General features: G+C 49.2%; 14 protein-coding genes across 14 annotated transcripts; 6 read left to right on the plus strand and 8 right to left on the minus strand.

Moving 5' to 3' along the window:
• Positions 1–362: 362 nt before the first annotated feature.
• Positions 363–1,840, minus strand: ONS95_009923 (uncharacterized protein; the record flags this gene model as incomplete). The annotated part of the gene is made up of 2 exons (XM_058503487.1): positions 363–617; positions 662–1,840. The coding sequence occupies 2 exons, from the start codon at positions 1,838–1,840 to the stop codon at positions 363–365; spliced, it is 1,434 nt and encodes a 477-aa protein (XP_058360199.1).
• A 514-nt stretch (positions 1,841–2,354) lies between these two features.
• Positions 2,355–3,359, plus strand: SSN8 (RNA polymerase II holoenzyme cyclin-like subunit; the record flags this gene model as incomplete). Its single annotated transcript, XM_058503488.1, has 3 exons — positions 2,355–2,514; positions 2,567–2,776; positions 2,824–3,359. The coding sequence occupies 3 exons, from the start codon at positions 2,355–2,357 to the stop codon at positions 3,357–3,359; spliced, it is 906 nt and encodes a 301-aa protein (XP_058360200.1).
• A 730-nt stretch (positions 3,360–4,089) lies between these two features.
• Positions 4,090–5,735, plus strand: DBP8 (putative RNA helicase; the record flags this gene model as incomplete). Its single annotated transcript, XM_058503489.1, has 2 exons — positions 4,090–4,625; positions 4,673–5,735. The coding sequence occupies 2 exons, from the start codon at positions 4,090–4,092 to the stop codon at positions 5,733–5,735; spliced, it is 1,599 nt and encodes a 532-aa protein (XP_058360201.1).
• A 465-nt stretch (positions 5,736–6,200) lies between these two features.
• ONS95_009926 (uncharacterized protein) lies at positions 6,201–7,554 on the plus strand. The gene is made up of 2 exons (XM_058503490.1): positions 6,201–6,551; positions 6,610–7,554. The coding sequence occupies exons 1-2, from the start codon at positions 6,258–6,260 to the stop codon at positions 7,444–7,446; spliced, it is 1,131 nt and encodes a 376-aa protein (XP_058360202.1). The 5' UTR covers positions 6,201–6,257; the 3' UTR covers positions 7,447–7,554.
• A 199-nt stretch (positions 7,555–7,753) lies between these two features.
• UGA1 (4-aminobutyrate transaminase) lies at positions 7,754–9,320 on the minus strand (the record flags this gene model as incomplete). The annotated part of the gene is made up of 2 exons (XM_058503491.1): positions 7,754–8,960; positions 9,007–9,320. 2 exons carry the CDS (start codon positions 9,318–9,320, stop codon positions 7,754–7,756), a joined length of 1,521 nt encoding a protein of 506 aa, XP_058360203.1.
• A 1,134-nt stretch (positions 9,321–10,454) lies between these two features.
• Positions 10,455–11,301, plus strand: SCD1 (Scytalone dehydratase). Its single transcript, XM_058503492.1, has 3 exons — positions 10,455–10,592; positions 10,653–10,750; positions 10,831–11,301. The coding sequence occupies exons 1-3, from the start codon at positions 10,559–10,561 to the stop codon at positions 11,275–11,277; spliced, it is 579 nt and encodes a 192-aa protein (XP_058360204.1). The 5' UTR covers positions 10,455–10,558; the 3' UTR covers positions 11,278–11,301.
• Positions 11,302–11,674: 373 nt separating this feature from the next.
• On the minus strand, positions 11,675–12,856 carry LAD1 (L-arabinitol 4-dehydrogenase; the record flags this gene model as incomplete). Its single annotated transcript, XM_058503493.1, has 2 exons — positions 11,675–12,605; positions 12,663–12,856. The coding sequence occupies 2 exons, from the start codon at positions 12,854–12,856 to the stop codon at positions 11,675–11,677; spliced, it is 1,125 nt and encodes a 374-aa protein (XP_058360205.1).
• A 1,267-nt stretch (positions 12,857–14,123) lies between these two features.
• On the minus strand, positions 14,124–16,187 carry SPT8 (Transcription factor spt8; the record flags this gene model as incomplete). The annotated part of the gene is made up of 3 exons (XM_058503494.1): positions 14,124–14,349; positions 14,396–16,109; positions 16,154–16,187. 3 exons carry the CDS (start codon positions 16,185–16,187, stop codon positions 14,124–14,126), a joined length of 1,974 nt encoding a protein of 657 aa, XP_058360206.1.
• A 469-nt stretch (positions 16,188–16,656) lies between these two features.
• Positions 16,657–18,216, plus strand: ONS95_009931 (uncharacterized protein; the record flags this gene model as incomplete). The annotated part of the gene is made up of 4 exons (XM_058503495.1): positions 16,657–16,767; positions 16,838–16,907; positions 17,033–17,679; positions 17,808–18,216. The coding sequence occupies 3 exons, from the start codon at positions 16,657–16,659 to the stop codon at positions 17,602–17,604; spliced, it is 753 nt and encodes a 250-aa protein (XP_058360207.1). The 3' UTR covers positions 17,605–17,679; positions 17,808–18,216.
• Positions 18,217–18,260: 44 nt separating this feature from the next.
• Positions 18,261–19,350, minus strand: SNZ1 (Pyridoxal 5'-phosphate synthase subunit snz1; the record flags this gene model as incomplete). Its single annotated transcript, XM_058503496.1, has 3 exons — positions 18,261–18,872; positions 18,973–19,155; positions 19,216–19,350. 3 exons carry the CDS (start codon positions 19,348–19,350, stop codon positions 18,261–18,263), a joined length of 930 nt encoding a protein of 309 aa, XP_058360208.1.
• A 943-nt stretch (positions 19,351–20,293) lies between these two features.
• On the minus strand, positions 20,294–21,911 carry ONS95_009933 (uncharacterized protein). Its single transcript, XM_058503497.1, has 2 exons — positions 21,500–21,911; positions 20,294–21,267 (listed from the first exon to the last, which is right to left on the minus strand). Exons 1-2 carry the CDS (start codon positions 21,673–21,675, stop codon positions 20,631–20,633), a joined length of 813 nt encoding a protein of 270 aa, XP_058360209.1. The 5' UTR covers positions 21,676–21,911; the 3' UTR covers positions 20,294–20,630.
• Positions 21,912–22,108: 197 nt separating this feature from the next.
• On the minus strand, positions 22,109–23,783 carry ONS95_009934 (uncharacterized protein; the record flags this gene model as incomplete). Its single annotated transcript, XM_058503498.1, has 2 exons — positions 22,109–23,135; positions 23,188–23,783. 2 exons carry the CDS (start codon positions 23,781–23,783, stop codon positions 22,109–22,111), a joined length of 1,623 nt encoding a protein of 540 aa, XP_058360210.1.
• A 729-nt stretch (positions 23,784–24,512) lies between these two features.
• ONS95_009935 (uncharacterized protein) lies at positions 24,513–25,905 on the plus strand (the record flags this gene model as incomplete). Its single annotated transcript, XM_058503499.1, has 2 exons — positions 24,513–24,630; positions 24,959–25,905. 2 exons carry the CDS (start codon positions 24,513–24,515, stop codon positions 25,903–25,905), a joined length of 1,065 nt encoding a protein of 354 aa, XP_058360211.1.
• Positions 25,906–26,213: 308 nt separating this feature from the next.
• Positions 26,214–27,289, minus strand: MIC33 (putative mitochondrial 2-oxoglutarate/malate carrier protein; the record flags this gene model as incomplete). Its single annotated transcript, XM_058503500.1, has 2 exons — positions 26,214–26,262; positions 26,316–27,289. The coding sequence occupies 2 exons, from the start codon at positions 27,287–27,289 to the stop codon at positions 26,214–26,216; spliced, it is 1,023 nt and encodes a 340-aa protein (XP_058360212.1).
• Positions 27,290–27,636: the final 347 nt, after the last annotated feature.

A 27,636-nucleotide genomic window follows, 5' to 3' on the forward strand; every position in this document is an offset into this window, starting at 1 on the left:
CCATCAAGAGTATCTATTGGGCCTAGAGGAGCACTGTGCCAGAGTTTCTTTCTTCTGTGGACTAGAATAGCTGAACATACAGATTTTCATGACTTCTGACATCTTGTCCTGGATCGTGATCGCCATGGGAGTGAACATCCTACTGATTTCCATGGCCAGTCAACAAGCCCGGAGCCGTGGCTTCAGAATGGGAAGAGCTGGTCCTCCAGCTGGCATCTCATTCCAATTTCATACTTGCACCAGCGTGCTTTCCAAGCCAACAAGGCTTGGAGCTGTCTGGCCATATTCAGTACCACAATGTTGAGCATAGTCAATCCATTGTACTGTGTGACCACGTTTGTATGATGATGAGAACGAGTCCGTCAGTAATAGCTTCCGCTGCCAGCATAGTCACCTTTCGTCCCGGGGAAGGCACCAACAGGATCCTGTTGCTGATTCTCATCGTCAGAGCTAGCATCGCTTCCATAATCATCTGCTCGATCCGGAGGTGCTCGCATGTTCTCCAATACTGAAGTGTCCAGGGTTGGTGCGTTCCAGGGCGACAATGTATAGATTTCTCGTCCTGAGGGCATGGACGCTACGAGTGGGCCTGGTGGTGGTATCGCTTGAGTATTAATCTAGAACAGTTAGCTTTTCTACTTTGATCTGACGGAGAACTCACTGTGTCGTTCATCTTATTCCATTTCTTCTGAAGCATTTCCAGAACTCTTCCTTCTTCAGCCCTCCCGGCATCAGCTCCCCATTGAGCGCCCTTCTCAACCCTCTTATCCTCTCTCTTCTCCTCCCAACCTTTCTTCATTCTCCCGAAGCTCAGTCCTTTCTTGCCATCTTCTTTCACGGCAATACCAAGCTCGTTCATACCAGCTGTCAACCACGCAATAGCATCACCAGTCTTCCCCACCATCTCCGCATCAATACCGAAGAATCTACATGCCTTTCCCCTTCCTGCCCTCCTCAAATCCTCAACATACTTCACCAAGTCTCCATCAATCTTGCCTTTGCCTCTAGTAGAGCTAGATTGGAGAAGAGAGGATGCATTGGCGGCGTGTTCTGACGCCGCTAGACATAGACGGGCAAATAGGTGCACTCTGAGCTTGGGAATCTCAGGTGCCATAATCATCCAATCCCGGTCATTTTGGTTCCGGTTTTGAGCCACGATAGCTGGATACGGATCATCTTTCAGAACAGCCAGAAGAGTGGCTTCGGCTAGAGCCAGAGAGCGGAGTGCGCTAGCTGTGGATTGGGAGATGTCAACACAAGGGGGTGATGAGGATATCTGATCCGAACGTTTGGGAATGTAATCATGTACTGAAGCAGCGGAAAGGAGATTCTTAGTCGCCGTCGTGATGGCTAGAGTCCGTTGCTCTGCACTTGGTGAGGCGGTAGCTGATGAGTAGAGCAGATGAAGCGAGGACCGAGATAGTAGTGTGTAGGTGTATCCCAGAGTTTGTAGAACGAAATAGATCTCATACTCCAGGGATTTAATCTTTACGCGTCCAGTCTCTTGCCCCGGCACCAGATTTTCAGATAATGTCGGTCTCCATTCCAAGGTGGGAGTGGACTTCAGGACAACATCTACTTCCTCTCCTGCGACAGGTTGGCTTGCAAGACCATTGTCGATGGCGAGTAAGTAGGGAAGATAGTTATTCAGTGTAAGAAGTACGGATGAGAGATGCGGTGTCTGTTCCGAAGGACTGAGGCGCTTGTGCTTCTTCAGAGTGTCTCGCAGAACACCTCGATATGTGCTCGCAGCCAGTGGAAGTGAGGGGTGAGAGCTACTTTCGAAGTATGACGAGAATGAGAACGAAGATGTCGTTGGAAGAGTAAATGAGAAAGGCATTTTGACTTGTTTGGCCGTTCCCTAGAAGTGAAACAGCGTTTTTGTTTGTTGTTGTTGTTGTTGTTGATGATGCCGGATAGAACCATCGATGAAACGAGACCCGAAGTCCATCATCGTCGCGTCCAGAAGCCAAGTACCCCTCATTTCAGGGGCACCTACCCCCGCCTCACCCCACTACAAGCGCCAAAATTAGTGAGCGGCTCAAGCTTGCGGTGCCTGTAATGTGCCGACGTCAGATCAACACCTCGGTGAGCTTTTGCATAATCTCATTTTCTTTCAACAAGACCAGAACCATCAATCCATGGGCAACAACAGTTCGGACTACTTCTTTCAGTATTAATTCTATTCAGCCAGCAAGCTTGAACCAAAGCATAGTTCATCCTACTTAATCCAACCAGCTTTCTCCAAATACCACTTCTCAAAGGCACCACATCGGAAGAGACCAGAAGCCTTCAATTACTGGGGCACAAATACTCCAGCACACACATATTCTCGAGCTGGAAAGCCACTCAAGATGGCTGCGAATTACTGGGAATCAACTCAGCGGCGGCATTGGCAATTTACTCGTCAGCAGCTGGAGGATATGCGGAAGAAGTTGGAAGAGGAGGATCAGAACCTTGTGAAGATGTACCCTCTGCCCGAAGTCAGGCATCAAAGCATATACTTCAACCAGCGTAAGTCTGTTCAATCTCATGCTGGAGCTCAACTAACATATATCTGCTACAGAGATTGCTCGACTGGGAAAGAGACTCAATGTCCGCCAACAAGCGATGGTCACAGCGCAGCTATACATCCGACGTTTTTATTTGAAGGTGGAAATCAGACGGACAAATCCATACCTAGTAATTGCTACTGCGGTATATCTAGCATGCAAGATGGAGGAATCTCCCCATCATATCAGGCTTGTAGTCAGCGAGGGCCGGTCACTTTGGCCAGGCATGTCTTACAGCACACATATTGATCCAGCACTAACACTTACGCAGATTTCTTCAGTAGTGACACTTCCAAACTTGGAGAGTGCGAATTCTTTCTCATATCAGAGATGAGCTCTCAGATGATCATCCATCACCCATACCGGAGCCTCACGTCACTACAAGGCATCTTTTCTCTCACTCAAGAAGAATCGGCCCTTGCCTGGTCAATCATCAACGATCACTACATGACTGACTTGCCACTTCTCTTTGCACCGCACATAATTGCGATCACCTCAATCCTCCTTGCTCTGGTACTCCGCCCTAACACAACTGGAGTACAGTCTGCAAGTGGTTCTGCCAGCAACATGGCAAGCGCGGCACAATCGGCACTTAGTTCAGTAGGCAATGAAAAGCAAGGCGGAGGACCACGGTCCAAAGTACAAAAGCTTGCAAATTGGCTTGCTGAGAGCAATATCAACATTGAAAATATCGTTGATTGCACCCAAGAGATCATTTCGTTCTATGAAGTTCAAGAACAATACAACGAGAAGCTCACAAGAGAGCAAATCAACCGATTTGTCAAAGCTCGAGGACTAGACAAGTGATGGCATATGAAGAGCAGCTCTCGAATATATGTCGGACGTGATATTGAAGAAGGCACGAAAATGCCAAAGACGTAGTGCATCAAATCATTCGTGGATGCTAAGATTTTCAAGAGACGGAATGACGGGTACTTTCAGGACCCGACGCGTATGAGAAATTGCCCCTACACGGCTCTTCACTGGTACATGCAAAGCGTCTCGGTCTGTCCACGAAGATCACGCACAGGGAGTTCCAGAGACGCAGCAAATATCAAGTAAAGAGCTCCTACAGAGGGAATAACAGCCTGAGCGAATACTATAAGGAGCTGCTTTGCGAACAGGGTATATTCCAAGGAGCTGAGACTTCTACACTGGTGGAACATGATTCGTTGAGGACCTCGCGATATGTCAAGGAAGAAGCTTTTGAAGCGGGAGCTCGTCCTAGGCTGTATTGCTTCGCGGACTCTCCCTACTCCTGTTACCTGGGTATTGTGATGTTCATTGCCCCTGTAATAAGCAACGGTTGGAGACAACACATCGAAACATTTTTACAAGAAAAAGAAGTAACATCACATTTCAAGAACCTAACCATGAGACTGTGTAGTTGTTCTCCATCATTCATAGCTTCGCGGGGTAGCTTTATTCGAGTAGGTAAGATCGATAAGATAAGCTACAGTAGCGCCAAGTCACCGATAAGAGAAAAAAGTTCATCCTCGACTTTCATTCCATCGCAATAACTACCAACGAAACAATCATGGCTCCACCAAAGGCGCAGAGGTCAGATGTGCCTGCCATACAAGTGGAAGATGATGTATCGGATTCGGAATCCTCTCAATCCCAACCCGAAAACGACCCTAACGAATCTTCTGGTTCCGAATCTGATTCACTGGACAGCCAGACCTCTAGGAAACGAAGGAAAGTTGCTCCTCTCGAAGACGATGCGCTTCCAATTGTAGCCGTAGCAGCACCATCTCGATTCAAAGCGAAAGCCCAGAACTCAGCCGTGGAACAGAAGACTGCTGCAAGTGGCATTTCAGTCCCGGTTGACCACCAGACCAGCTTTGCTGCTTTGAATGTCAAGCCATGGCTAGTGGGGGCTTTGGAAGCGATGGCAATTAAGAGACCAACAGGCATTCAGAAGGGCTGTATTCCAGAGATCTTGAAGGGAAGGGATTGTATAGGAGGAAGTAGAACTGGATCGGGAAAGACCGTGGCTTTTGCTGTGCCGATTCTACAGACCTGGGCAGAGGATCCTTTTGGTATATTTGCCGTGATATTGACTCCAACGAGGTGAGATAGTTTTTGGCAGCATTAAGTACACTTGCTAACCTCATCAGGGAACTTGCTCTTCAGATATACGAGCAAATCAAAGCTATCTCATCGCCCCAACAATTGAAGGCTGTCTTGATTACGGGCGGGTCTGACATGCGACCTCAAGCAACTGCTCTTGCGCAGCGACCACACATTGTAATAGCGACGCCGGGACGATTGGCTGACCATATAAGAACATCTGGAGAAGATACAATATGCGGTTTGAGACGGGTTCGAATGGTGGTTCTCGATGAAGCGGATCGATTACTAGCAAGTGGGAGTACGGGCAGTATGATACCAGACGTAGAGGAATGTCTCTCTGTTCTCCCACCTCCAGCAAAACGACAAACACTTCTCTTCACAGCGACCATTACACCAGAAGTGCGTGCTCTCAAGGAACTCCCCAGGACACCAGGTAAACCACAGGTCTTCGTTTGCGAAGTCGACACGCAGAAACTGGCTATTCCCGCTTCATTGAGGCAGATGCATCTCCAAATCCCGGTCACACACCGAGAACACTACCTTCATATGTTCCTTCTCACAGACGTCAACCTCCCAAAATCAGTTATCATATTCTGTAATCGTACTGCCACGGCAGATTACCTCACGCATCTCCTCCGTCTTCTCGAACATCGGGTCACAGCCTTACACTCTAAACTTCCACAACGCCAACGAATAGACAATCTAGGACGGTTTCGCGCCTCAGCAGCAAGGATCCTCGTCGCTACAGATGTTGCGGCTAGAGGTCTGGATATCCCCGAGGTTGGCTTAGTAGTAAACTACGATATTCCCCGTGATCCAGACGACTATATCCATCGTGTCGGAAGAACGGCAAGAGCGGGAAGGAAGGGTGATGCAGTCACGTTTGTCGGACAGAGAGATGTACAGCTTGTCCAGGCTATCGAGGCTCGTGTTGGACGACAAATGGAAGCTTGGGAGGAAGAAGGTGTTAATCTCGAGACCAGAGTTATACGAGAAGCATTGAAGCTTGTGGGGGAAAAGAAACGAGAAGCTATGCTTGAGATTGAAGAGGGAAGAGAAGTTGGAGGCAAGAGGAAACGAGGGATGCAGAAACTAGGGAAGAAGTGAAGGAGATACCCAAGTACCGCTTAAGTCAAGGAAATGGCAAATAAGAGCTTGTTCACTGGTCTCGTTTGGCCTTTACATCTTTGTCCTTGTTTGAATTCTTGGATGACCTTTTATGAATCCACTTGAGACATCGAGCAACATAAGTCTGGAGATCGTGCTTCCTTGGAGGGGGACATGGCGTATCTGTTAGCCTCTAAATATTAAAGGACCTCAACTTGACATGTGTGTCAAGCAATACTTGACCGACAGAAACTTGCCAAACTCTCACAGACAGACACTTGAGTAGAAGTGATTTTTTTCTAATGATTCTATCTTTCCAAGAGCTACTTCCTCGGCCTCTGACTATGATGTTCTCGCTGCGAAATTTCGTCAACAACCAAAAGTGGACTAGCGCAGCCGAGAGCTCCCCAGAGCCAGCAAATCAAGGCTTTCCTCAGCCCCGCGTTGCCCAACCTGGATTAAACAAAACAACCATCTTCTTACAACCTCACCTCTCCATCCAACACCACCAAACTATCAATCATGGAGCAAAGACAGCCCCAAGAACTAGAAGCACACCCGTTTCCCACGAATCCAGAAGAATTCGATTCCGACGACCGGATATCCTTCTCGAAGCTCGACAACAAGTTCGTCCTGGTCCAGCCCGACGGTACCGAGTTCGAATTCGACGACGCGATCAAGCGCTGGATCCCAGTCGTAGACGAGGCACTACTTGAGGAGCAACAGAAAGCTTATGTTGTGGCGGGCGTCGACGAAGCTGAACCAGTGGATGCGCTGAAGAGGAAAAGGAAGAAGGAATACGTTAACGGTGAAGATGTATGTACATCCCAAGCAGCCTCAGCTCCAGCAAGCAGTACTGACTGATTTGACACAGGAAGGAGGACGGGCGACTAAAGCCCCAAAGAAAGCGAAAGCTCCACTACCACCCCGCCCTAATACCGCTGTCTACGTTACAGGTCTTCCGCACGATGTCACAGTAGAAGAAGTACACGAGGTGTTCTCGCGCAAATGCGGCGTCATCGCGGAGGAAATTGATAGCGGAAAGCCGAGGATAAAACTCTACACGGACGAGAAGGGCGATTTCAAGGGTGACGCTTTGGTAGTCTTCTTCAAAGCTCCTTCGGTTCAGATGGCCATCACACTGCTAGACGACACGGAATTCCGGTTTGGAGATCGCTCGAGCGGTAGGATGAGAGTTCAGGCTGCGGAGTCGAGTTACAAAAAAGTACAGCATACGGACGGAGGCGATCAGGCGGCGGAGAAGAAGAAGACGAGTATGAAAGATAAGCAGAAGATCATCAAGAAGACGCAGAAGTTGGATGCCAGGTTAGCAGATTGGAGTGACGACGAGCCATCGAGTATCGTGGAGACCAGTTCGAGGTGGGATAAGGTTGTTATCTTGAAACACATGTTCACTCTGGAAGAGTTGGCTGAGGATCCAGCTGCGATACTGGATATCAAGGAGGACATCAGAGAGGAATGCAGCAAGCTTGGGGAGGTCACCAATGTGGTGCTTTTCGACCTGGAGGAAGAGGGGATTGCGAGTGTACGATATGCGAATGCAGAGGCTGCGAAGGCGTGTATCGGCGTTATGGATGGCAGGAGTTTTGCGGGCCAAAAAGTGGTGGCGTATATTTCGGATGGGAAGGAGCAATTCAAGAAGTCAAAGAAAAAGATTGACGAGGACGAGGATGCTGTTCCTGTAAAATAGATGGGAGACTTACTTTTCGAGGTGATGGGAAAGGGGCGTAAGCGAGAATACCAATGTCACAATACGAAGCAGCAAGCAGGCCAGTTGAGCAAGCACGAAATAATGATACTGGGCAGTTAAATTCTCTGCTCTAGGCCCATTTCAATTTCCATGTTAGGGTGAGGACCCAAAAACCAGTGATCTTGTGCATACCATGCCAAAAATCAAGACGAAACACCAATGCGAATCCAAAACAGTATTCTGCTTTTACAGATTGCCCCTCCCAATACGCCAGCTGAACTTCGAATGCACATGCTCCTCAAACATCCTACGACTTGACAATCTTCTCCAAAGCATCCAAGAGGATATCAGCGTGGTGCTGCTGGAAGACCAACATAGGTCTCAACCTGACAGCACGCTCTCCACTTCCACCAATATTAACTCCAACGCTCTTTGCCTTCTTCAAGAACTCATCACGTCTCGGGCTGTCAAACGCAATGAATGTCCCTTGTCCCTTGCCTCTCAAATTCTGGAACTCGCCAGGATACTGCTTGGCCAGGCTCTCGATACCAGCATACAAATAGTCTCCAACCTTTGCAGTATGGTTGACCAGGTCCAGACGCTCAATCTCCTTGATGATAGCACGGAAGAGGAGGGCCCGAGCTGGGTCGCCCATCCAGGTATTGAACTGGCGGTATGGCTTGTTGGGGCGGAGCTCAGGGTTGCCGAAGTAGTATCCTGCTGTCTGGGCTTTCTTTGAGAATGTCACCATGTCGGGAGGCGTATCCAGGTTCCAGTGGTCATGAGCCCAGAACTTTCCAGTAGCACCGACTCCGGTCTGTACTTCATCGACGATCAAGAGGACGTTGTGCTTCTTGGTCAGGGCACGTAGACCCTGGAAGAAGGCGGGCGAGGCGTGGTTGTCTCCTCCTTCGGATTGGATTGGCTCGACTACCACTGCGCAAGGTGGAAGATGGTGGGTTGTGATGAGACGCTCAACGTCTGCAAGGGCTTCGGCCTCGGCTTTTGCGTTCTCCTCGACGTGGTCCTCGAGAGGATATTTAAGGAGAGGGAAGATAGCTTGTGGCCAGTCGAATGCGGGAATATCGAGCTTGTGAATGGGCTTAGAGCGGGTGGTTGAAAGGGAGCCGAAGAGTCGGCCATGGAAGGCGGTCTTGAAGGAAAGGATAGATAGTTGAGGAGCACCTGGTGCCTGGTTCAACATGCTGGATGCAATATCCTCCTCTGAAAACTCGACGTGTGCTCCTCCTCGCTCCTGCTGTCGTCGCCACATAAATGCCGCTTTGTATGCTGTTTCATTTGCGTCGGATCCGGCCATGGCAGTGAAGACTTGGTCGAGACCTTTAGGCGCCACTGTCAAGATTCCGGTCTTAAGAATATCGGCCCAGTCGTGTTGGGGGAAGTTTCCAAGCGCTGGACGGTTGATGAGGGCGGAGATCATCTGTTCGCTGGTGGCAGCTTCGCGGAGGGCGGGGTTGCTATATCCTACGGGGATGGAAGCAATTTGTGCGTAGCTACTCAGTTAGCTTCGATCATCCTCTGGGAGTTGCAGCGACATACACGTCCAATAAAACGTTACCATCTGGGTCTGCAATATAATTTCCCAAACTCGTTTGGTAGTCGGCCAGCATGTTCAAACTCCTGGTATCAAACACCTTGTCCAACTCCGTAATTGCTGCCTTACTTTTTGGACCTGGAATGGCCGTCTTAACTGTAGGTCCGGATGGTTCATTGGGAAAGAAGGGTTGCTCTCCCGAAGGTTGTGAGCTGGTCTTGACTGCTGCAGCAGCTGAATATGGTCGTTGAGTTCTGAGAGAGGGTGAAACGCGGGAGACAATTGGGCGCAATCGCGCTGCTGCTCGAAGGGATGACATTTTGAAGATCGGAATACACAAATATCTTCAAGGCTTCTCTCTCGTAGGTCAACGAGTGAGAGGAGAGAATTTCCTTTATGTACAAACAGAAGTGGGAGGTGGGGTCGGCGCGGCGTTAGATATCTATTATTTGATAGCTATCCCAACCCCGCAACAAGCTGCGCCCTATTATTGCGCTCGGCGCGAGAACAAGGTTTCGCTTTAACGTTCGCAGCGAAAACCCAGGGGCGCATAGACCTTCCCAAAACAGTGAAGTTACAGCAGGCATGATATGCTCTTATACCAATGATTAAATCCACTGCATTTCTGTGCTCAAGGACTTTGTTCATTGTGTTGAGATGCAATTGAAACTACAACGGATTAGTTAGATGACCAGATGTATGTGAGGATGAACCTGATTCAGCGAAGTCTAATTGGTCGAAAGTGGGCAAGCGAAGAAGGCTTATATTGACGCGAATCAAAACAGAAGAGAGTGGATTTCTCGCTGGTCAAATACATAACTACCTGAGCAATCACTGTTTTAAACCTCAGAGACAGAGTGTGGAGACCATTCACTTGGCAGTTTTCGTCGCAAAATAAGGTCTTCAGTAAAAATCGGTGTTACCAAGTCGAGGACCTGCTTCAGAATCACAGAGAACTCTAGAAAGTATATGTCTTTACAATTTGAAAGCTTGGAATGTGTACTAACGTAGAGACAGTCCCCCCTTGAGTCCATAGATCCCAATTCGTAATCAATCCCTTCCTTTTCGCGGACCGCTCCGTCTGACTTAGAAATGTATAAACCCGGAGCCCGAATGGAAAATCGCCTTGTGGTCCGAAACGCGGGGTCGTCCAAGCATCACGGACCAGCAAAGCCACCCATCACGGTGAACTCCCAATCATAGTTCCATGCTGAGGCAACACAATTATTAATTTATATAACTGCCATTCATCAAATAATCCCAGCCTCGCAAGCTAGCCTATCATTTGGTCCAATTTTCTCAGCTCGGCTTTAATGCAAGGGGCAGCGATCACGGTATGATCTCTAGCTCGGACATCCCCAAGCAGTCCGTACAATATGTATCGCGACTCCGCCGAGTCCGGTGAATGGGTCTTGCGTGCAGTCAACGAAAATATTTAAAAGTAAAACCATGGACGTCATGAGTGAAAAGTTGTTTCGCTGCTGTCTTTCATAGAGAAAAGATCAAGTTTCTACTGTGCCTGAAGACAGACAACATTTGACGAAGAACGTCGGCAAAATGGGTGTTCAAAAATCCGATCTCACGTTCGAGGGCATGTTACTTCTCCGTCCTCTTTCTTAAATTATATGAGAAAACATGCTAATCAAAGCAGAGGTAATGGGATGTATGGCCGCATGCTTCGAGTGGGCAGACAGTTATGATTCCAAAGACTGGGAAAGACTACGAAAGTGCATTGCGCCAAATCTCCGAGTAAGTTCTCCATTGATCCACGCTCTTTACTTCATTCCTCCAACAATCCACAATTTTTTAACCTACATTACACTCCACAGGTCGACTACCGCTCCTTCCTCGACAAAATGTGGGAAGCAATGCCCTCAGACGAATTCGTAATCATGGCCTCCAACCCCGCCGTCCTCGGCAATCCGCTCCTCAAAACCCAACATTTCATCGGCGGCACCAAGTGGGAGAAAGTCTCGGACGATGAGATTATCGGTTGGCACCAGCTGCGCGTGCCGCATCAGAAGTACAAGGATGCGACGATGAAGGAAGTTGCTGTCAAGGGCCATGCTCATAGCACGAATCAGCATTGGTATAAGAAGGTTGATGGCGTATGGAAGTTTGCGGGCCTGTCGCCGAATATTAGGTGGAGTGAGTATGATTTTGATAAGGTCTTTGCGGAGGGGAGAGAGACTTTTGGTGAAGAGGAGGAGGTGAGGCCTGTTGATGCGATGGTTGCTCCTGTGCCGGCTACAGTGCTACCACAGACGGTTGTTTAACGAGTCCGGTAAAATAGTAATTGCTCTTAAATGCAAAGCTTACTCGACATAAAACTCATTCTCAGATCTTGCTTCTCTCGATCCATGTGATGCCCAGTAGTTACTATTCAATGCCAATAATTTAAGCGAAGCCCCCCCTTTTGCTGTTAGCGAGAGGCAACCTTTCCTGCGAATAAACGAGACTATGGTGGAATAGATTTTGTGGAATGGCTCAACATGTACAGAGAGTATCTGTTTGATTCCATGAATTTTGCTCAAGTTTCGATCGGTGAAGGCTTGGTCCTTTCAAGAAACGCTTCGTGCTGGATCCTGTATTTGCTAGACGGGAAGAGAATGGGGTACATACATAACATGCTAAAAAGTCATCTATATGGTAAAACTACTCAAAATAAACTCTTCAGTCCTCGCTCTTTATTTGCACCTTAATAGCACCTGTCTTCGGATCTGCCGCCGTCTGGAAAGCCTTCACCGCGTCCGCTAACTCAAATCTGTGTGTAACCAGCTTCTTCATATCAATGATACCGCTCTGCACGAGCCGGATAGCGCGTGGCCAGGTATTGCAGTATCTGTACTGGAATTGCAGATCAATCTCTCGAACGCTCAAACGCATGAACGGGATGTTCATCTCGTTCTTACCAACACCGATCACGAAGACCTTGCCGCCGAACTTAACGGCCCAGATGGCGGCCGAAATACTGCTCTCGACACCTGTGCATTCCAGGGCGATTGCGGGTTCGATGCCCCCGAATGCTTTGACTATCGCTTCGGCGGAGTCTTCGGGTGATTGTCGTGAGACTTTAAAGGTGGTGACGGACGGCACGAGGCTCTTCGCAAAAGCAAGTCTACCTTCATCGATGTCTGTGATAACGAGTGGACAGGCTCCAGCTGCTTGACAGCATAATAGGGTGATCAAACCGATTGGACCAGCGCCGCAAATCAGTACTGGGTCTCCGAGCTGGACGCCTGATCTCTGCATCGCGGCTAAGGAAACACTGAGAGGCTCCAGGCATGCTCCGTCCTCAAATGACATATCGCCGATCTTGTGGCACCAAGCTGCAGGGTGGTTGACGTATCTTCTCAGGAGACCAGGAACAGGCGGGGTAGAGAGGAAAAGCACTTTATCGCAGCCATTGTATCGGCCTGTCAAACAGGGCTCGCATTCTCCGCAGATGATATTGGGTTCGACCGCGACTCGGTCGCCGACTTTGAGGGATGTGACGGAGGGGTGGACAGACAGTACAACGCCTGCTGATTCATGACCTAGAATGTGTGTATCTTCAACGATCATGGGGCCAATGCAGCCTGCGTGCCAGAAATGGACATCAGAGCTGGAGGAAGAATATTGTTAGCCAACCTGGTCTTAAGTCTGATGGAGGATATCTTGCCCGCAGATTCCAGTGCTCTTGATGCCAACCGTCACTTCTCCTTCCTTCAACGAATTCCCTTTCTGCACACTTTCCAGCGAAGGCTCTGCCTCGGCAACCCACAAGTCGTGCTGTGGGTTCGTGTATACCCCAATATTGGGCTTGGACACTTTGTCCATTTTCACCGGAATGAATTCTGTTGCTGAGGGCGCCATGTTGATGTAAGTTCTTGGTCGTAGCTCTTGAAAAGAAAGTCTGTAATTGTCTGGTATTGCTTGTGACCGTTTTCAACGGGAGGACAAATACGTGCCCAGGAACTGAAGGGTAAGATGGAATGAGAGGAGAGGGGAAAGAGATCGACTGACCTCTGGAACGGCGGCGTCCTTTACGTATTAATACAGCGGCAGCAAGAACTCGAAATGCGGCTAGGAGATGACTTGGAAGGTGGGATGAAGGAAACAGACAGGAGAAGAAAATCAACACTGTACCTAGGCCTACTGCCTATTGCCCCACGAATCACAGAGCATCTCCGTGCCTCCTGGTGAGCAGCCATGTTGCCAGGAGTTGAAATGCTTTCGCGGGGATCGGGGAGGTTCAGGCCGACGAGGGTTGAAGTACCCCACCAAGATGAGAGATCTGCATGCGCACCAATCACGGCGATTCAGGTCCGTGGCGGGCTGGAAACATCGTTCCCCACCGGAATTTTGGGATGCGCTGTGGTGTCAGGTGGATTTTTGGGGTTCGCTTCTAGCTTAATTGTCGGGAATACAGTGCTGTGCTGATTGGATAGGCTCATCTGCTTCACACTAGAAGCGCAAGAAGCCTTCGTCCGTCTGAAGCTTGTACAACGCCCGCGTGGACTGTGTTGACTAAAATCTAGGAAGCGAGCTACTGTCTTATCCGCAGGTAACAACTACAAGATAGTTCTGGGGAAGTTTCTCCACCTCTGGCGTCTCATGTAACGTCGACTAGCAACTTATGATGTATCCGGGGTATCGCGTCGATCTCATGTGGAATTTGGGCTGCTGACAGCGTGGCCCTGTGGAGGTAGAGTGAGGTAAAAGCGCCAAATGACCACTCTTTATATTCTTAATATAGCAGCTGGTCCTAAATTGACAAAGTCCCAACGCGGTCTTGATGCTCCATCCAGCCTGCCCCGTGGTATATGAACGCCTCTTCATCCGTAACACCAAACCTAAGTATTCGTACAGTAGTTGACCCTCCCAAGAGGCCAATCTAGGCTTGCGACACAACTGACGTAGAGTGTCCAAAAACTTGCAAATCCTTCCATATCTTTATTGCACGACAGCGACGCCCAACACTGAGGCCCTCGACTTGCTGAATGGAAGCCAGATTCCGTAGACAATCGATATTGGCTCCAGAGACTCGTCCCGAGTAACTCGGCGCTACTCCTGTGCAGTAACTCTATCTGTCCGTAGCACTGTGGTAGGCCAACGATAAACTTCTTACGACCCTCGTTGCTCACGGAGGAATACCAATCTCGTATCCAATCAAGACCTCGGTACTACTGCCTTCCCATCCCCGGTTTCCCGCAGCTGAAAGCATATACCTGCAGGTCGGGTCAATGTGCAAAGCACTGATGACACCTGCCCTCGGTGGACCTGGGACGATCAAGAATGGTACCGTCGAGTGTTTAGTAGACTGTGGCTCCTTCAAATCATAGAGACGAAGAATATCATGTGAGGCACTGAGCAATTAGCACTCGTACTTTGTAGAGAAGATGAGAACTTTACCAAATTAAATGCCGTCCGTTGGGCATGGCTCGGATAGCACTAACCGCTCCACTTCCTTGAGGGAATTTGAATGTTCGGCTTGGGGTTTTGAGCCCCTTGTGCAGGCTGAACTCCTCCACGGTGCCATTTCTTCTGCCAGCATAGACGAAGTTCCCATCCGGGGACCAACAAGCTGCCATACACCATGGTGGAACGCCGGTTCTGGTCGACATCCGTGCCACGGGGTCGGGCTGCCGCCGATCCCATATCCTCATTGTCCCATCCATTGAGGCCGCAAGGAAAGTCGAATCTGACGTCGCTACCGCGTCTTGGGTTTCTGCAACGATCATAGGAGCCGTGGGCTCCACTTCCATATGATCCCCATTTACCTCTGGTACTGGAGCCGGTTCTGGTACAGGTTCCGGTTGTGTCGGAGCCTCTCCCATATTGACATCGCCCTGTGCATCTAAATTTTCCTCGTTGTTGATATTGGACGACTCGATCGCTCGGGAGAACTCATCATCCTCGTCCCCAAAAACTCCTCCAGATGGGGCTCCATCGCCAGCCGTCTCCCCAAATAGAGAATCGTTGTCGCTACCGCCACCGAATAGCGACCCTGCTGGTGATCCTGGTGCATCTTCACCCCCTGGCTCTGTGTCATGTGTGCCATTAACTCCATTGCCATTCGTAAATGGCTTCTCGTTGCTGCTTGAGAAAGTCTCGCTCTTGGGTACTGGTTCTCCTGACTCTTCTGGCACAGGCAAACTTGATGCTGGCCGTACTGCAATAGCAGAGATCTGACCCCCACTTCCTTCAAATCCCCTCGTGACCTGACCTGTATTCAGATCCCAATCGTACACGTTCTTATCCCAACTTCCTGATAGTACAGACTTTTCTTCCTGAGCCAAAGTCAAAACAGAAACCGCGGATTTATGCTTTAGCATATACGCGATACGCTTTCCTTCATCGTGTCGTACAGAATATAGATTTATAGCTCCTGATTCCAATCCGGAGAGCATCCACAGAGCTTGCGACTGGACGGCCAAGGAATATACAGGCGAAAATGGGGGTTCTTCCCCTGCAGTCTTTGCCAACGGTTCTTCATTATCCCAATAGCTCATCAAAACTCCTGCTTTTACCACACTATCCACAAAAGGGTGTCTTTGCGCCACAGTGAGAAGTGTCTTGCCATTGACTGTGGCAGCTCCGTCGTATTTCCTAATATAGCAATCAGAACCACCCGAGAACCAATATCTCATATCTGGTGTCGCCGTGATCGCATTTATTGATGTACTCTGAGGGGCAGCCATTGTAGGAATTATGTCGTATGTAGATGCTGCGAGGGCTTCTGCGCGCACTTCGTACCGAATCTTCGGTGATTGTAGAGGTGCAGAGACCGGCCGCGGAGAGGCAGACGTTCGAGTGAGAACCGGTCTTGGATGTGATGTAGGGCCTATTCCATTGACTTGACTGGCAATAGGGGTATCGTCTGAACTGGTATTCGTCGTGGGCATGCTTGGTCTACGGGGGCGCGCCGCTGTGGCATCATCATCGTCGTCGCCTCCATCCTGATCGTCATCTCCGTTGTCATCATCGTTCTCTTCGTCATCCCCATCCCCATCTCCATCTCCCTCTCCATCGTCATCTCCATCCACATCCATAGTTGCATCCACCTCGTTGTCATCCACATCTTCGTTCAACTCATCCTGCTCATTGTCCGAGCTGCCGTTGGATCCTTAAAAGTTAGCAAGGAGTTTCCAGTATGCAGAAATGCCATACCCCTATCATCGTCATCCAGGCCAAAGTCCGGCATCTTGGTCTTTTATAAACCTGTCATCCGTCTTTTGTTTGGGTCTCGGATTGGTGTTTAGACGCGCCTGGCTGCGTTGAGCAACTTTCAGTTTGAGAGCTGCGCAAACCCCGGAGAACGCTGTAAAGCGTCGCGTAGCAATCTATTTGCTAGAAGCAAACGTTGAGAGATCTCCGAGACAAATGCCAAAGTCGGTGACAAGGACTCGAAGATGTGCGGAAGTGAGTTTATCGTGTGGGGTTGCATCATTGGAGAGCCCAAGCCAGGTCCAGGCCAGGTTCATGCGCAGCACCAAACCTTAAATCAAAGGTACGAGTAGTGCATTTTTGGCGGGGTCGATTCCTACTTCAACCTTGGAGATCACCTCGAAAACCAACAATCCATCCAAAGAACAGAAAACCTCTTCACTTTAATTGACCGGAATTTCAGCACGATAATATCGAAACCTGTTTCCACCAACCGAAACAAAATCATGGCCACAGAAGTCCCTCTCAATTATGAAGCCTCGGCTGGAGCAACTCATCTTCAAGTGGCAGACTGTCTACCTGCAGAAGTCGTACAATGTCTGCAGAACGCCCGCTTTGTACGTCCGAATATCTCTATCTCTCACCAATTGTTTAAGGCCATGGTCAACAGCTAACAATCTATCGTAGCTCCATCTTGCAACCTGCACGAACCTCTTTCCCCACGTCTCCCTCATGAACTACACCTACCTACCCTCTTGTAAGTCTTGTCTGTCTGTCCAACCCTGCCTCATACCCAAGCATACCGCTCCATCTAGGATTCATCCCAGAATATCAAGCCTTAAACATGTGCCAAAAGTATGTCAATACTAACATCCCACGCAGCACCATACAGCACCTCCCCGACAATAGTAATGACCACCAACCCCTCCTCCAAGAAAACCCTCAACCTCGTCTCCAACCCCAACGTCTCCCTCCTCGTCCACGACTGGGTCTCCCACCGCCCTCCCACAACCAGCAGCACCAACCGTCGCGGCTCCCGCAGCTCCCGGACAGGCTCTCCTCCGCCCGAAGCCTCGCGTTCCTCTCTCGCCTCCCTCCTCCTCAATCTAAACACCAGCGCCATGAGCAGCATCTCCGCAACGATAAACGGCACGGCAAAGGTGGTGGACAGAGGAACGGACGAGGAAGCGTATTATAAGGAGATGCATTTGGAGAATAATACTTTTAGTGAGGGGGCGGAGGGGGAGGGAACTTCAAACTTTTGGGGAGAGGCGCAGGATGGGGGGAGAGAGATGTATATTGAGGGGGAGGAGGTTAGGGTTGTGGTTGTGAAGATTACAGATGGGAGGGTTAGTGATTGGAAGGGAGGTGTGAGGGATTGGAGTCTTAGTGGGCTGGAGGGAGGAAATGCTGGAGGTAGTTCAGCGGCGAGGATGGTCAATGGTGTTGTATGATGTTGGACATTGAGACGAAAGACATTCAAATGGCTGTAGCTATTGGGCTACTCCCCCAATGAATTTTATATGGATGTAAGTCCCCATTGAAGATTCTGCCTCTCGAAGTAGTAGTGGCTTTAGATCCGAGATTTTTGAAAGTCCACTCTTCAATGGCAGATACGAAGAAAGTGAATTCGAAAGAATAATAAGTTTACTTACAGATGAAACAACGTGCAGTAGTTTGTACACGTCTCCTATCTTAGGATAATAGACATGGCAAAGCAGCGAGCATCGGCTCTGCGCAGCGACTATCTTTATGCTCAGCACTTTCAACTATGGGAACTCTCGCCAGGACGAAATGCTTGGAATGGGAGACTTCGCTTACCTTGCAGCTGACTCTACTCATTAATTTCTACTTTTTTTTTCTGTGATGAAACAATAAGCTTGTCCAGAAATATGATCAATTCAGACTACCTGATAGTAATCTTAGAAGTCATATGTACTTTTCCTCTTTGTTTGGTGACGCCAAGTCAAGGAAAAGTTAAAACATAGTCATTGAGAAGAGTTGAGTCTTCAATGTAAAGAGCTTCTGGAGGAAATTCGGCTAAAAATATCAACATGACAAAAACCATTTTCCTCTTTACTTCCAATTAACACTATTGAACTCCAGATATCTACCATCCTCTACCCTGCATCTTATCCTTCGCATCCATGGTCCCACAGTTCAATCCTACCATCGCCTCACCAAGATCCTCACTAACCTCCGCCAAAACCTTCGCATCATTGTAATGCGTAACAGCCTGCACAATAGCCTTCGCTCTCTTCGCTGCATCTCCCGACTTGAAGATTCCACTTCCTACAAAGACACCATCACAGCCCAACTGCATCATGAGCGCCGCATCAGCAGGTGTAGCAATTCCACCCGCCGCAAAATTAACAACAGGTAATCTCCCTAATTTAGCAGTCTCCTTGAGCAGCTCGAAGGGCGCCTGGATATCCTTAGCTAGTATCCGCAACTCGGCATCGGACATGGTGCCTGCGCGCTGGATCTCAGCAGTTACAGTGCGCATGTGTCGGACTGCCTCAATGACATCTCCTGTTCCAGCTTCGCCTTTTGTGCGGATCATGGCGGCGCCTTCGGAGATGCGGCGGAGGGCTTCTCCTAGGTTGCGGCAGCCGCAGACGAAGGGGACGGAGAACGGGTGCTTCTCGACGTGGTGGGCGTGGTCGGCTGGTGTGAGGACTTCGGACTCGTCGATGTAGTCTACGCCAATGGCTTCGAGGATCTATTTTGCTTAAGATCAGAAACTTGTCTTATTGGCTTACTTGCTTTCCGAATTCATTCTGACTAGATAGAGAATGGAAGGGAGGAAAATGAGTACGTACCTGGCACTCAACGAAGTGACCGATTCTCGCCTTGGCCATCACCGGAATAGTAACAGTTGCCATAATCTCCTTGATCATCTTGGGATCAGACATACGTGCCACACCTCCCTGAGCTCGGATATCTGCAGGTACACGTTCCAGAGCCATGACAGCTACAGCTCCGGCCTCCTCAGCTATTCTTGCCTTCACAGAACATTAAGTCAGAAAGTCATTGCGTGGTCAATTGAAGAAGAAAATGCTCACTTGCTCGGCATTGACAACATCCATAATAACACCTCCCTTCAACATGCGTGCCAATCCAGTCTTGACAGTGAAGCTGTTATCGCCCTTCTTGGAGGCATCACCATTGGTGCTACTGGTGGGGAGTTCGGTGGCCATTTTGCCTGTGTGATCGTTGATCATTTGCTTTGACGACTTAAAAGGAAGAAACTGATAATCGGGTTCAAGAAATCAAACACTTGATTTGAAAATGTAACAAAGAAGTAGAGAGATACAATTCAATTGAATAGAAATGACTCGAATTGTATATGGCGGGGTAGAAACAGAAGATAGGAAATTTTGAGCGCGGGGCCACTGGTACTCGCACTTGACTCACTGGAGCCCAGAGTAAGCGTCAGGGAGCCGTTGAAAGCCGGCCTTAGTTCACTTGCAAGGAGAAAACAACCGCTACCAAGAGAAGGGCGCGCCTTCTTGCCGACACCGACCTCGGAAGGGGAAAAGGCACATGACAGTGATGACACCTTGATGTGGAAGGGGGAAGCGAGGTAGAACCTGGATGGAAGCTTTTGTTGACAAAGAGGAAGGTGGCTGATGTCTTGACACAGAAATATGTACAAGGGTACGACTACAATAATAGTGGATAAGGAAGGAAATAAACTTTGTGATCTTCAATCCACTGCTTGGCGAGAAGGCTAGCCTGTTCTATTGGAAATGGGGACATCTGCAGGGTCTTGCCGAACTCCATAAGTGTGACCTTCCGTTGTAAACTTTTACAATTATATGTCATGGCCCTTTCTCGAAAATCCCCTGAACCCGACTGTTATTGGCTTCATTTGCTCTGAAATTAAACCATTTGTGATGATTGTTGGGGTTAGATAGGTTTGACACTGTTTAGAAGTGGGCTTTAACTGGGACTCGGACGCCTCAGACCCTACTTAGAAACAGATGCCGCTTTTTTGTATAATGTCGTAGGCTGCCTGATTAGTCCTAGCCTACCTAGGCTTTAAGTCTCAGATCATCTTAAACCTTCTACTCTAGTTCTTTTGCTTTAAAGGAGCAGTATCAGTTTAGTTACCGTGAGATATAAAACTTTATATCAGTGTATAAAGTCGAGTCTTAAAATCTGAAATTCTAGAGTCTCTCTTTTGTGGCAGGTCTAGTAAGTGAGAAACCAGGTCGAAATAGAATTTGAATTTGAGAGTGCCCAGATGCACGTTTATGTGTAGTAGATACATTCTGCTTGTACAGACATGTTCTGAAGTATTGAAACCACAGGAAATTGGCGACTTCAACAGTCCTAAAAGCTGTCATGATATGATACTAAGTATCTGGGTGACATACTGTAGAATGTTTCTATAGCTTACTCCCCGCTGAATTAAGTTCCCCGACCCTCAATACTCTCGAAACCAACCCTCCACCTTCCCATATTAAAGCCATTCTCACTTCAAGCTATCCAGTCCAGCAGTAGCCACAGGACCACCTCTCGACTTACTAACAGCCTCCGCACCGCTTCCTCTCCACGCACTCTCAATCAGCCCAATAATATGATCAACACCAACATTCTTCTTAACCTGCGCAAAGACCGTCGGCCCCCCCTCCCTCATCTTCCTCGCATCCCTATCCATAACATCCAAATCAGCACCCACCGCCTCCGCCAAATCAGTCTTATTAACAATCAACAGATCACTCTGCGTGATTCCCGGCCCACCCTTTCGCGGGATCTTGTCACCGCCAGAAACATCAATCACGTAGATGATGTAGTCCGCAAGTTCACGAGAGTAGTTAGCTGCGAGGTTATCACCGCCTGATTCGATCAGTAGGATATCTGAAGTGAATTCCCGGTGTAAGTCTTCTAGTGCAGCGAGGTTGGCGGAGATGTCTTCGCGCACGGCAGCGTGGGGACAGCCGCCTGTCTCAATGGCGCGGATGCGTTCAGCGGGGAGGGCTTTATGCTTGGTGAGGAACTCGGCGTCTTCGCGCGTGAAGATGTCGTTTGTTACGGCAGCGATAGAGTACTTTTCTCGAAGGGCAAGGCAGAGTGCTAGCATGAGAGCTGTCTTGCCCGAGCCCACAGGTCTGGAGATATGTTAGCGTCAGAATGAGCAAAGACGACAGATGAAAGGTTGTAAGTCAAATCCTGGAAGCTTGAAATAACAACCAAAATCGATGAAATGCCATATAATTATGAGTGAACAACCATTTAGCACCATCCGTCACTTGACAAAACTGTGGTAGAAGCTACCCCGCCATACCCCGCCAACAGAAAATCCAGCTTGCCTCATCACAGGAAAGAAGCAGATCAACATACCCTCCGATACCAACAGTAAAAGCTCGCTCAGACCAATCTCTTCCCTCAATAATGGGCATCTCTCGACCCATGTAGCTTCCCGGTCCATCGAGGATCTCGTGCGTGTGGCCGTGATCTGGTGCGGAGTGGGAATGGTCATGCGAGTGAGCATGGTCGTGAGAGTGTTCGTGAGACATGGTTGTGAAGTTTGACTTGGAGAGTACTTAATGTGTTCTCACGGGATCTAATATAGTCGGGAGATTTCAGGTACCAGTAAGTGCAGGTGTACTGAAGATTGAGGTGCACGAGAGCTTTAGGTGTGCTAGCGCGAAAGCTAGGCGGTCACGTTAGATGTGGGTGTTGATTGACCTGCGGAGCCTGATAACTCATTTTACAGAGGTACTGGACTGAGGAATTGAACCCGTCATTGAACAGTAAACTTGGATAAAAAGTATAATAAACAGTTGAATGTTTGTAACGGTTAAAATGACTAAATTCTCTTTGGCAACGCCTTCTAAATGCATCATACCCATGCGCCTTGTAGTATATGCCAAGTGCCCTCCAGCATACAATGCAGCCCATAAAGTACAATTCTCCACAGCCATGTGGCGGCCTATATTTACTGTCTACTTAATCCTCGTTCGAGCTATCCTCGTCACTCAGATCGATCTGCTTCTTCTTCGTCTCCTCGGCCATTTCTCTATAGGTACTCCAACTTAATAACAAGAAAGCTGCAATAATAAGCAATCCACCGATAATTGCGGCTGGACTGAGAGGGACGCCTGTCCACATCCAATCCACGATCGCTACGAGGAAGATTGTGAGGAGTGCGGCCACACTGCTCAGGACCGGACTCGTAAGACTGATAAGGACAAGGAAGCTTCCGGAAAAGACTGCATTGGCCAAAACGGAAATGCACAAGAGCCAAGCAGCTTCACCTCGAGGAAGCTCAAATTTCTCCAGTCCAGTGATATGCAGGATTGGGAGAGGAATCCACAGGACAAGCAAGGTGAAACTTCCGATCAAGGATCCAAAAGTGTTGGCGAATATCATCCCTCGGCCTGGGCTAGTGCCTTCCGGAGGACATGCCAGTTTTTTGTAGAGAACTTCGTAGAATCCGTAGAGAACACTTCCAACTCCTATAATGAGATTTCCTGCAACACGGTTGCTTGCCTCACTGTCCTCCTTGTCACCACCTTCAACTGAGCCTCCCGATTTCCCTCCATGCTTGGTAGGGGTAGCATCTCCATATGCTACAATCAAAACGCCGACAATGGCAACAGCCACTGCAAAGGACTTGTCTAGCCGAAGCTTCTCATGCAACAGAGGTACACTGAAAGCGTAGGCGAAGAAAGCAGAGCAGTTGTAAATCGCAGTCAAATCTGACGGTGAAGTCAAATTAACTGCAACGTACCATGATCCTCCCGCAACTGTCAAGGCACATGTAACTAAGGCTGTCTTGCGGAGCATATATGGAACTGGGGAATGTTGATTTCGAGGGACAGATAATTCTTGTGTTTCAACCATCTGCGCAGTCGTTCGAACGAGGTATACATGTCTCCGCCAGAACGTCTCCCATGGCATCTTCCACTTTTGTAATCGAAGTATAAGGAGTTGAAAGGGCCATAATAACGACCAAGATCCATGAGTGAAATATCTGCCAAGACTTAGGTTCTGCCGACTCTTCTTCAACGTGTCTTGAAACTTACAGCATACAATAGGCCTTATTCCATCCCAGTTCATGCTGAATGTAGACCGCAGTTTCTGTCTGAATCACAAAACTGACCAGACTCAAACCCAAGAAGAAAGCAGCATACGTGTACTTCTTCCTTGTAGCCAACTTTGCCTGTGTATCTGGACTTCTGCTCCGCATGGTCGAGCGCCTGGTAAAGAGAGGTGGCCTATCTGGCGGATCTGGGGCATTATCATATCCTGTCCTGCCTCTTTCTTCATCGTCCTTGTGCAACAGAGGCTGCTGCGATCGCCTGTCGGCAGGTTTGTGTAAAGGGGGCCTCCTGTCCCCCATCTCTTCCAGATCCAAGTCCGAGTCGAGATCACTGTGGTCTTCCTCCCCCAATGACAAAGTACTCTTTCCACTTGTGTACTTTGCAGAACCGTTCCCGTTCGCCTTTGATGACGCGATTGCAGGCTCTCGGGATGCTGCCCTGGATGATGTTCGGGACACGGGGCGATGCGGCGAAGGTTCCCAAGTGTTGGGTGAGAATGTTACTTCCGTACGCTGTGCATTGAAAGTTGAGGAGGGAGGATTGGAAGATAATGGAGTCGGATGACCTCTGTGAGACATTCATGCGGTTTGAAGAGAGGAATGAAGAAATCGAGATAAGTATGCCCACAAGGCTGGCTTAGTTGGGGTTGGGCTGGGCTGTCGAGTGACTGACTGGTGGACTCCTGGGGCTTTGTCGGGTCGTGTCGTGTCGTGGGCAAAGGGAAGGGTGGGATGTGATGCAGGAGTGACCGAGCAAGGCTAGCCGTTCAAGGGATTTCGTGGGGGAGCAGTGTCAAGGGACGAAGGATGACGATTGGTGTTGATGCAGGCGGGCTGGCAGCTGGGAGGATGTTGCCATTCCCAGCGAATCGGACCCTGAAAGTTGGACTGGCTGTCGGGTATTCCAAGGGCTGACTACGGCCAATTGCAGTCAAGCTTCAATTTCGTGATGGATCTCGATGCCTTACAGTCAATGCTTTCACGCCTCAGTCATACGTCGTTGACCCGGGCAGCCATCATTCTGCACAGTCCAACGCTTCCAATCAATGTTCCTTGGCATGTTGGTCTTATCGTTATCGTTTCTCAGCACTAACCAATGATGTTCCACTTCACGTGGGCGAACGACAGGCCAAGAGATGATGTGAAGATATAAAGATATCCACCATATCCGGCTTCTCGTCCACCCTTGTGGTTGTGTCTCAAAGTAGCATTTTCCCATTTATCCTCGATTTAGTATCGTCGGTCTTATGTAATAGGGCCCTACTCGTCCCTGAAAGGCTTGTTCCCCCGCTGAGCAGAGGGAGAAAAATGCCCAGACACGTGCCCATCAAGGAGTCTCTGAACAAGCACCTCCTCGACTTGGATAGTGTTCTTACCGTGGCGGATCGTATTAATTCGGTGGTACCTGGGTTAAGGACTAGTGCCAGTTAGCCACCTGTTTCCTTTTTCGTCGTTGAGACTTTTCCTTTCCATGCATCTCCCAGTGCTGAAGTTCTTATCATTTCTGTTTCGTTTGCAAGATTTTCCTTACTTCTCTCAGCTGAGCACTGTTATCCCCAGTGATCGGCTCACCATCACTTAGGTGGTACTAATCCGCAACTGCCTTTCGGTTTTCATGAGAGCTTTCATTCAGGTACTGTTCATCACTGTGTTCCGTTTTCAAAAGTGCTTGAAAATTCAAGTCGTTCTCACCCTCAGTCCGACATCTTGGGGTTTCAAATAGCCTGTATGAGTCTGCTAACCTAACCAAACAGCATTCTTCACCTTCCTCCGCAGCAACCTCGTCCTCCCCCCCTCAACCCTAAACTCCACCACCTCAACCCCCCTCCTCGACGCCTCCTCCTCCCAAACCCTCCCACCCCTCCTAACAACCTCCTCTCTCGCAACCATGTCCTACCTCGAAGCCGACGTGTCCGACCTCCCCCCTCCTGCACAACCCTCTACCACTCCCAATACAGCTACCAACCCTCTCGACGGAATCCCACCCCTAACAACAACCCTCCTCACAACCGAAGACTCCAAAATCGCCGCCCTCAAACTCGTCGCCGATAGCATCGCCCAACAACGACAATACGCCGCGCGAGCAATAATCTTCCACCCCTTGACCCTAGCGCTGTACGTCCTACTGCTAGCAACCATAAGCCAATTCCTGTATAAAACTCGCAGCGACCTAGGGATTGTATTCACGACAGGGGCAGGAGTGACAATGGCGTGTTTAGTAGCCGTGAGAGGCGCAACAGGTGGGTATCTGGCGTTAGCAGAGGAGATCGGCTGGGGATTCGTGAGGAGTGAGGATGGGAGTGGAGAGGAGGATCTGATGGTTGGAAGTTATTTTGGGGAGGAACTGATTGGTGCGTTGGTTTTGCGGTTAGAGAGGAATGGAGGTGGTGGTAGTCCGAATGGGAAGAGGAAGGGGAAGGGTGGTGGGAAGAGTGGAGGGAATGGTGTTGTGAGGGCTTGGACGGTGAGGAATAAGTATAGAGGGAAGGGCGTTGGGACGGAACTTTTGGAAGAGGCTGTGAGGATTACGAAGGAGAAGTTGGGAAATTCCGCGGGAGTGGGATTTGCTGCTGAGCACGCGAATAGTAAGATGATCTTACCGGGTATCTTCAATGGTGGATTCAAGAGGAGAGAAGGAATGGCAGGGAGGATGCTAGCTGGTGTGGTTGAGAATGCGAATGGGAGCAAGAAGAAGCGGTAGACAGATGGGGAAATGGGGCCACAGAGAATGGACCATAAGTATTTGAATATTTGTAGATTCTTTGTATGTACCTTTTTTGGTTCGGTGTACGGCTGTAATAGATTTTAGCGAAGACTAATAATGAATCAAATAACCATCCGAACAATCAGTTAACGGATGATCCCTCCAACCAAACTCCTCGACCAGAAAGAAAATGAGATCTCGACATTGTGGCTATGTATAATGTAACCCAAGTCAGACTGGGTATCCCGTACCATGCTCCAACGTACCGTCCTCCAAAAACATAGTCCATTTTGTGGTCATAAAGCTCACTTGGTGATGAAGCCAAGATAATCCGCAACGATCAATGTTACCATCCTGCATAGCAAAGTCAGTAAAAAGGTTACAGGTACAGATGTGAAAGGACTTACGCATGCGGCGCAATTCTGACGTAGTAAGTACTGAACCCTCTGTAAAATCTGAAAATACCCTCATCCTTCGCAACTTTTGTAAAGCAGTGTATCATACTCTTGTACGGCAGGGTTCCATCTGGTGCTCTCGATTGCTTCTGCAACCTCGTCTTGACGAAGTCAAACGGCAAGCTGAAGAAACTAGCAAAGAAACCAGCCACAGCACTCGCACTCAATGTCTGCGCCCTCGGGCTCATGTTCGAGTCCTTGAGACGCTGTTTAGCCTCGGAGAAGAAAGCCAGCTGCCCGAAATTTAAAGCCATGGCTCGTACGACAGTCGGCGCAGCTCCAGCCCAAAGAGCTCCAATACCTTCCGACTTTGCAATGCTCCGTAGGGCATCGATGACGGACTTGTAGTTTTTCCTCTCCGCTGCAGGTTTCAAGCCGTCGGATTGCATCCGGATAAGCGCAAGATCTGCTGGGTTGCCGATCATGGCTGCCAGACCACCGGCTGTGAGGCCCGCGCTTGCACGCTCGGCAAATCCGATAGTGTTTCCCTTCTCTTTTGCCCGCGTTGTGAGCTGCTTCATGAAGGTGTCGAAAAAGCCCAGCCGAGCTGTCGTGTACACGGCTTGACGGAGAAGACCCGCTGAGAGGCCGGTGTAGAGATCCATGACTTTTCCTGCAGCAATGATTTCTTTTGTTACGCTGAGAGGGGTTGGTTTGGGGCCTGTTCGAGCTCCCTCGCCGGCGAGCTGGAGACGCACTTTAATCATGTCGATGGGCTGAATGCATGTTGTAGCTACCATTCCTGCAACTCCGCCATTGATGAAGGGGAGAGCCCCGCGCATGAAAGGCGTGTGGAGGAAGTCATTTTTCGCGGCAATTGGATCTGCTTTCGCGGTATCTGCTATGCGCTTTGTAGCTTCCATTGCTTCGGACGTCTTATTTCGAGTCGCTTCGGCGGCTTGCTTGATGGAGTTCGAGGTTGACATGGCGGCGACGGATGCGGGGTATGTTGAAGAGGAGGAGGGGAGGTAAATGATAGTTAGGTCTAGCAGTTTGAAAGCTGCTTACAGCTTTGTTGAGGAAGGAGCTGTCAGCTTCCTGGAAGTGCGCTTTAAGGTTACAAGCAAAGCTAAACTGAGCAACATCGAGCAAGGCAAGGAGCAAGAGCGAGTGCGAGACATGTTGAGAGGTTATATAAGAAGAATGCATGCGGGGGGTTCTTTCTGTTGACGTTGGGACAGGCGTCTCAGCACTGGCTGATTGGCGTATGGGAGTGAGTCCAGCTTGCTTGGGGAGTCGGGACAAAGCCAAGTTACATTGATCTTCCGAAACC

Source organism: Cadophora gregata, assembly GCF_030347475.1.
Source record: "Cadophora gregata isolate MNR1 chromosome Unknown scaffold_4, whole genome shotgun sequence".
Lineage (NCBI taxonomy): Eukaryota > Fungi > Ascomycota > Leotiomycetes > Helotiales > Ploettnerulaceae > Cadophora > Cadophora gregata.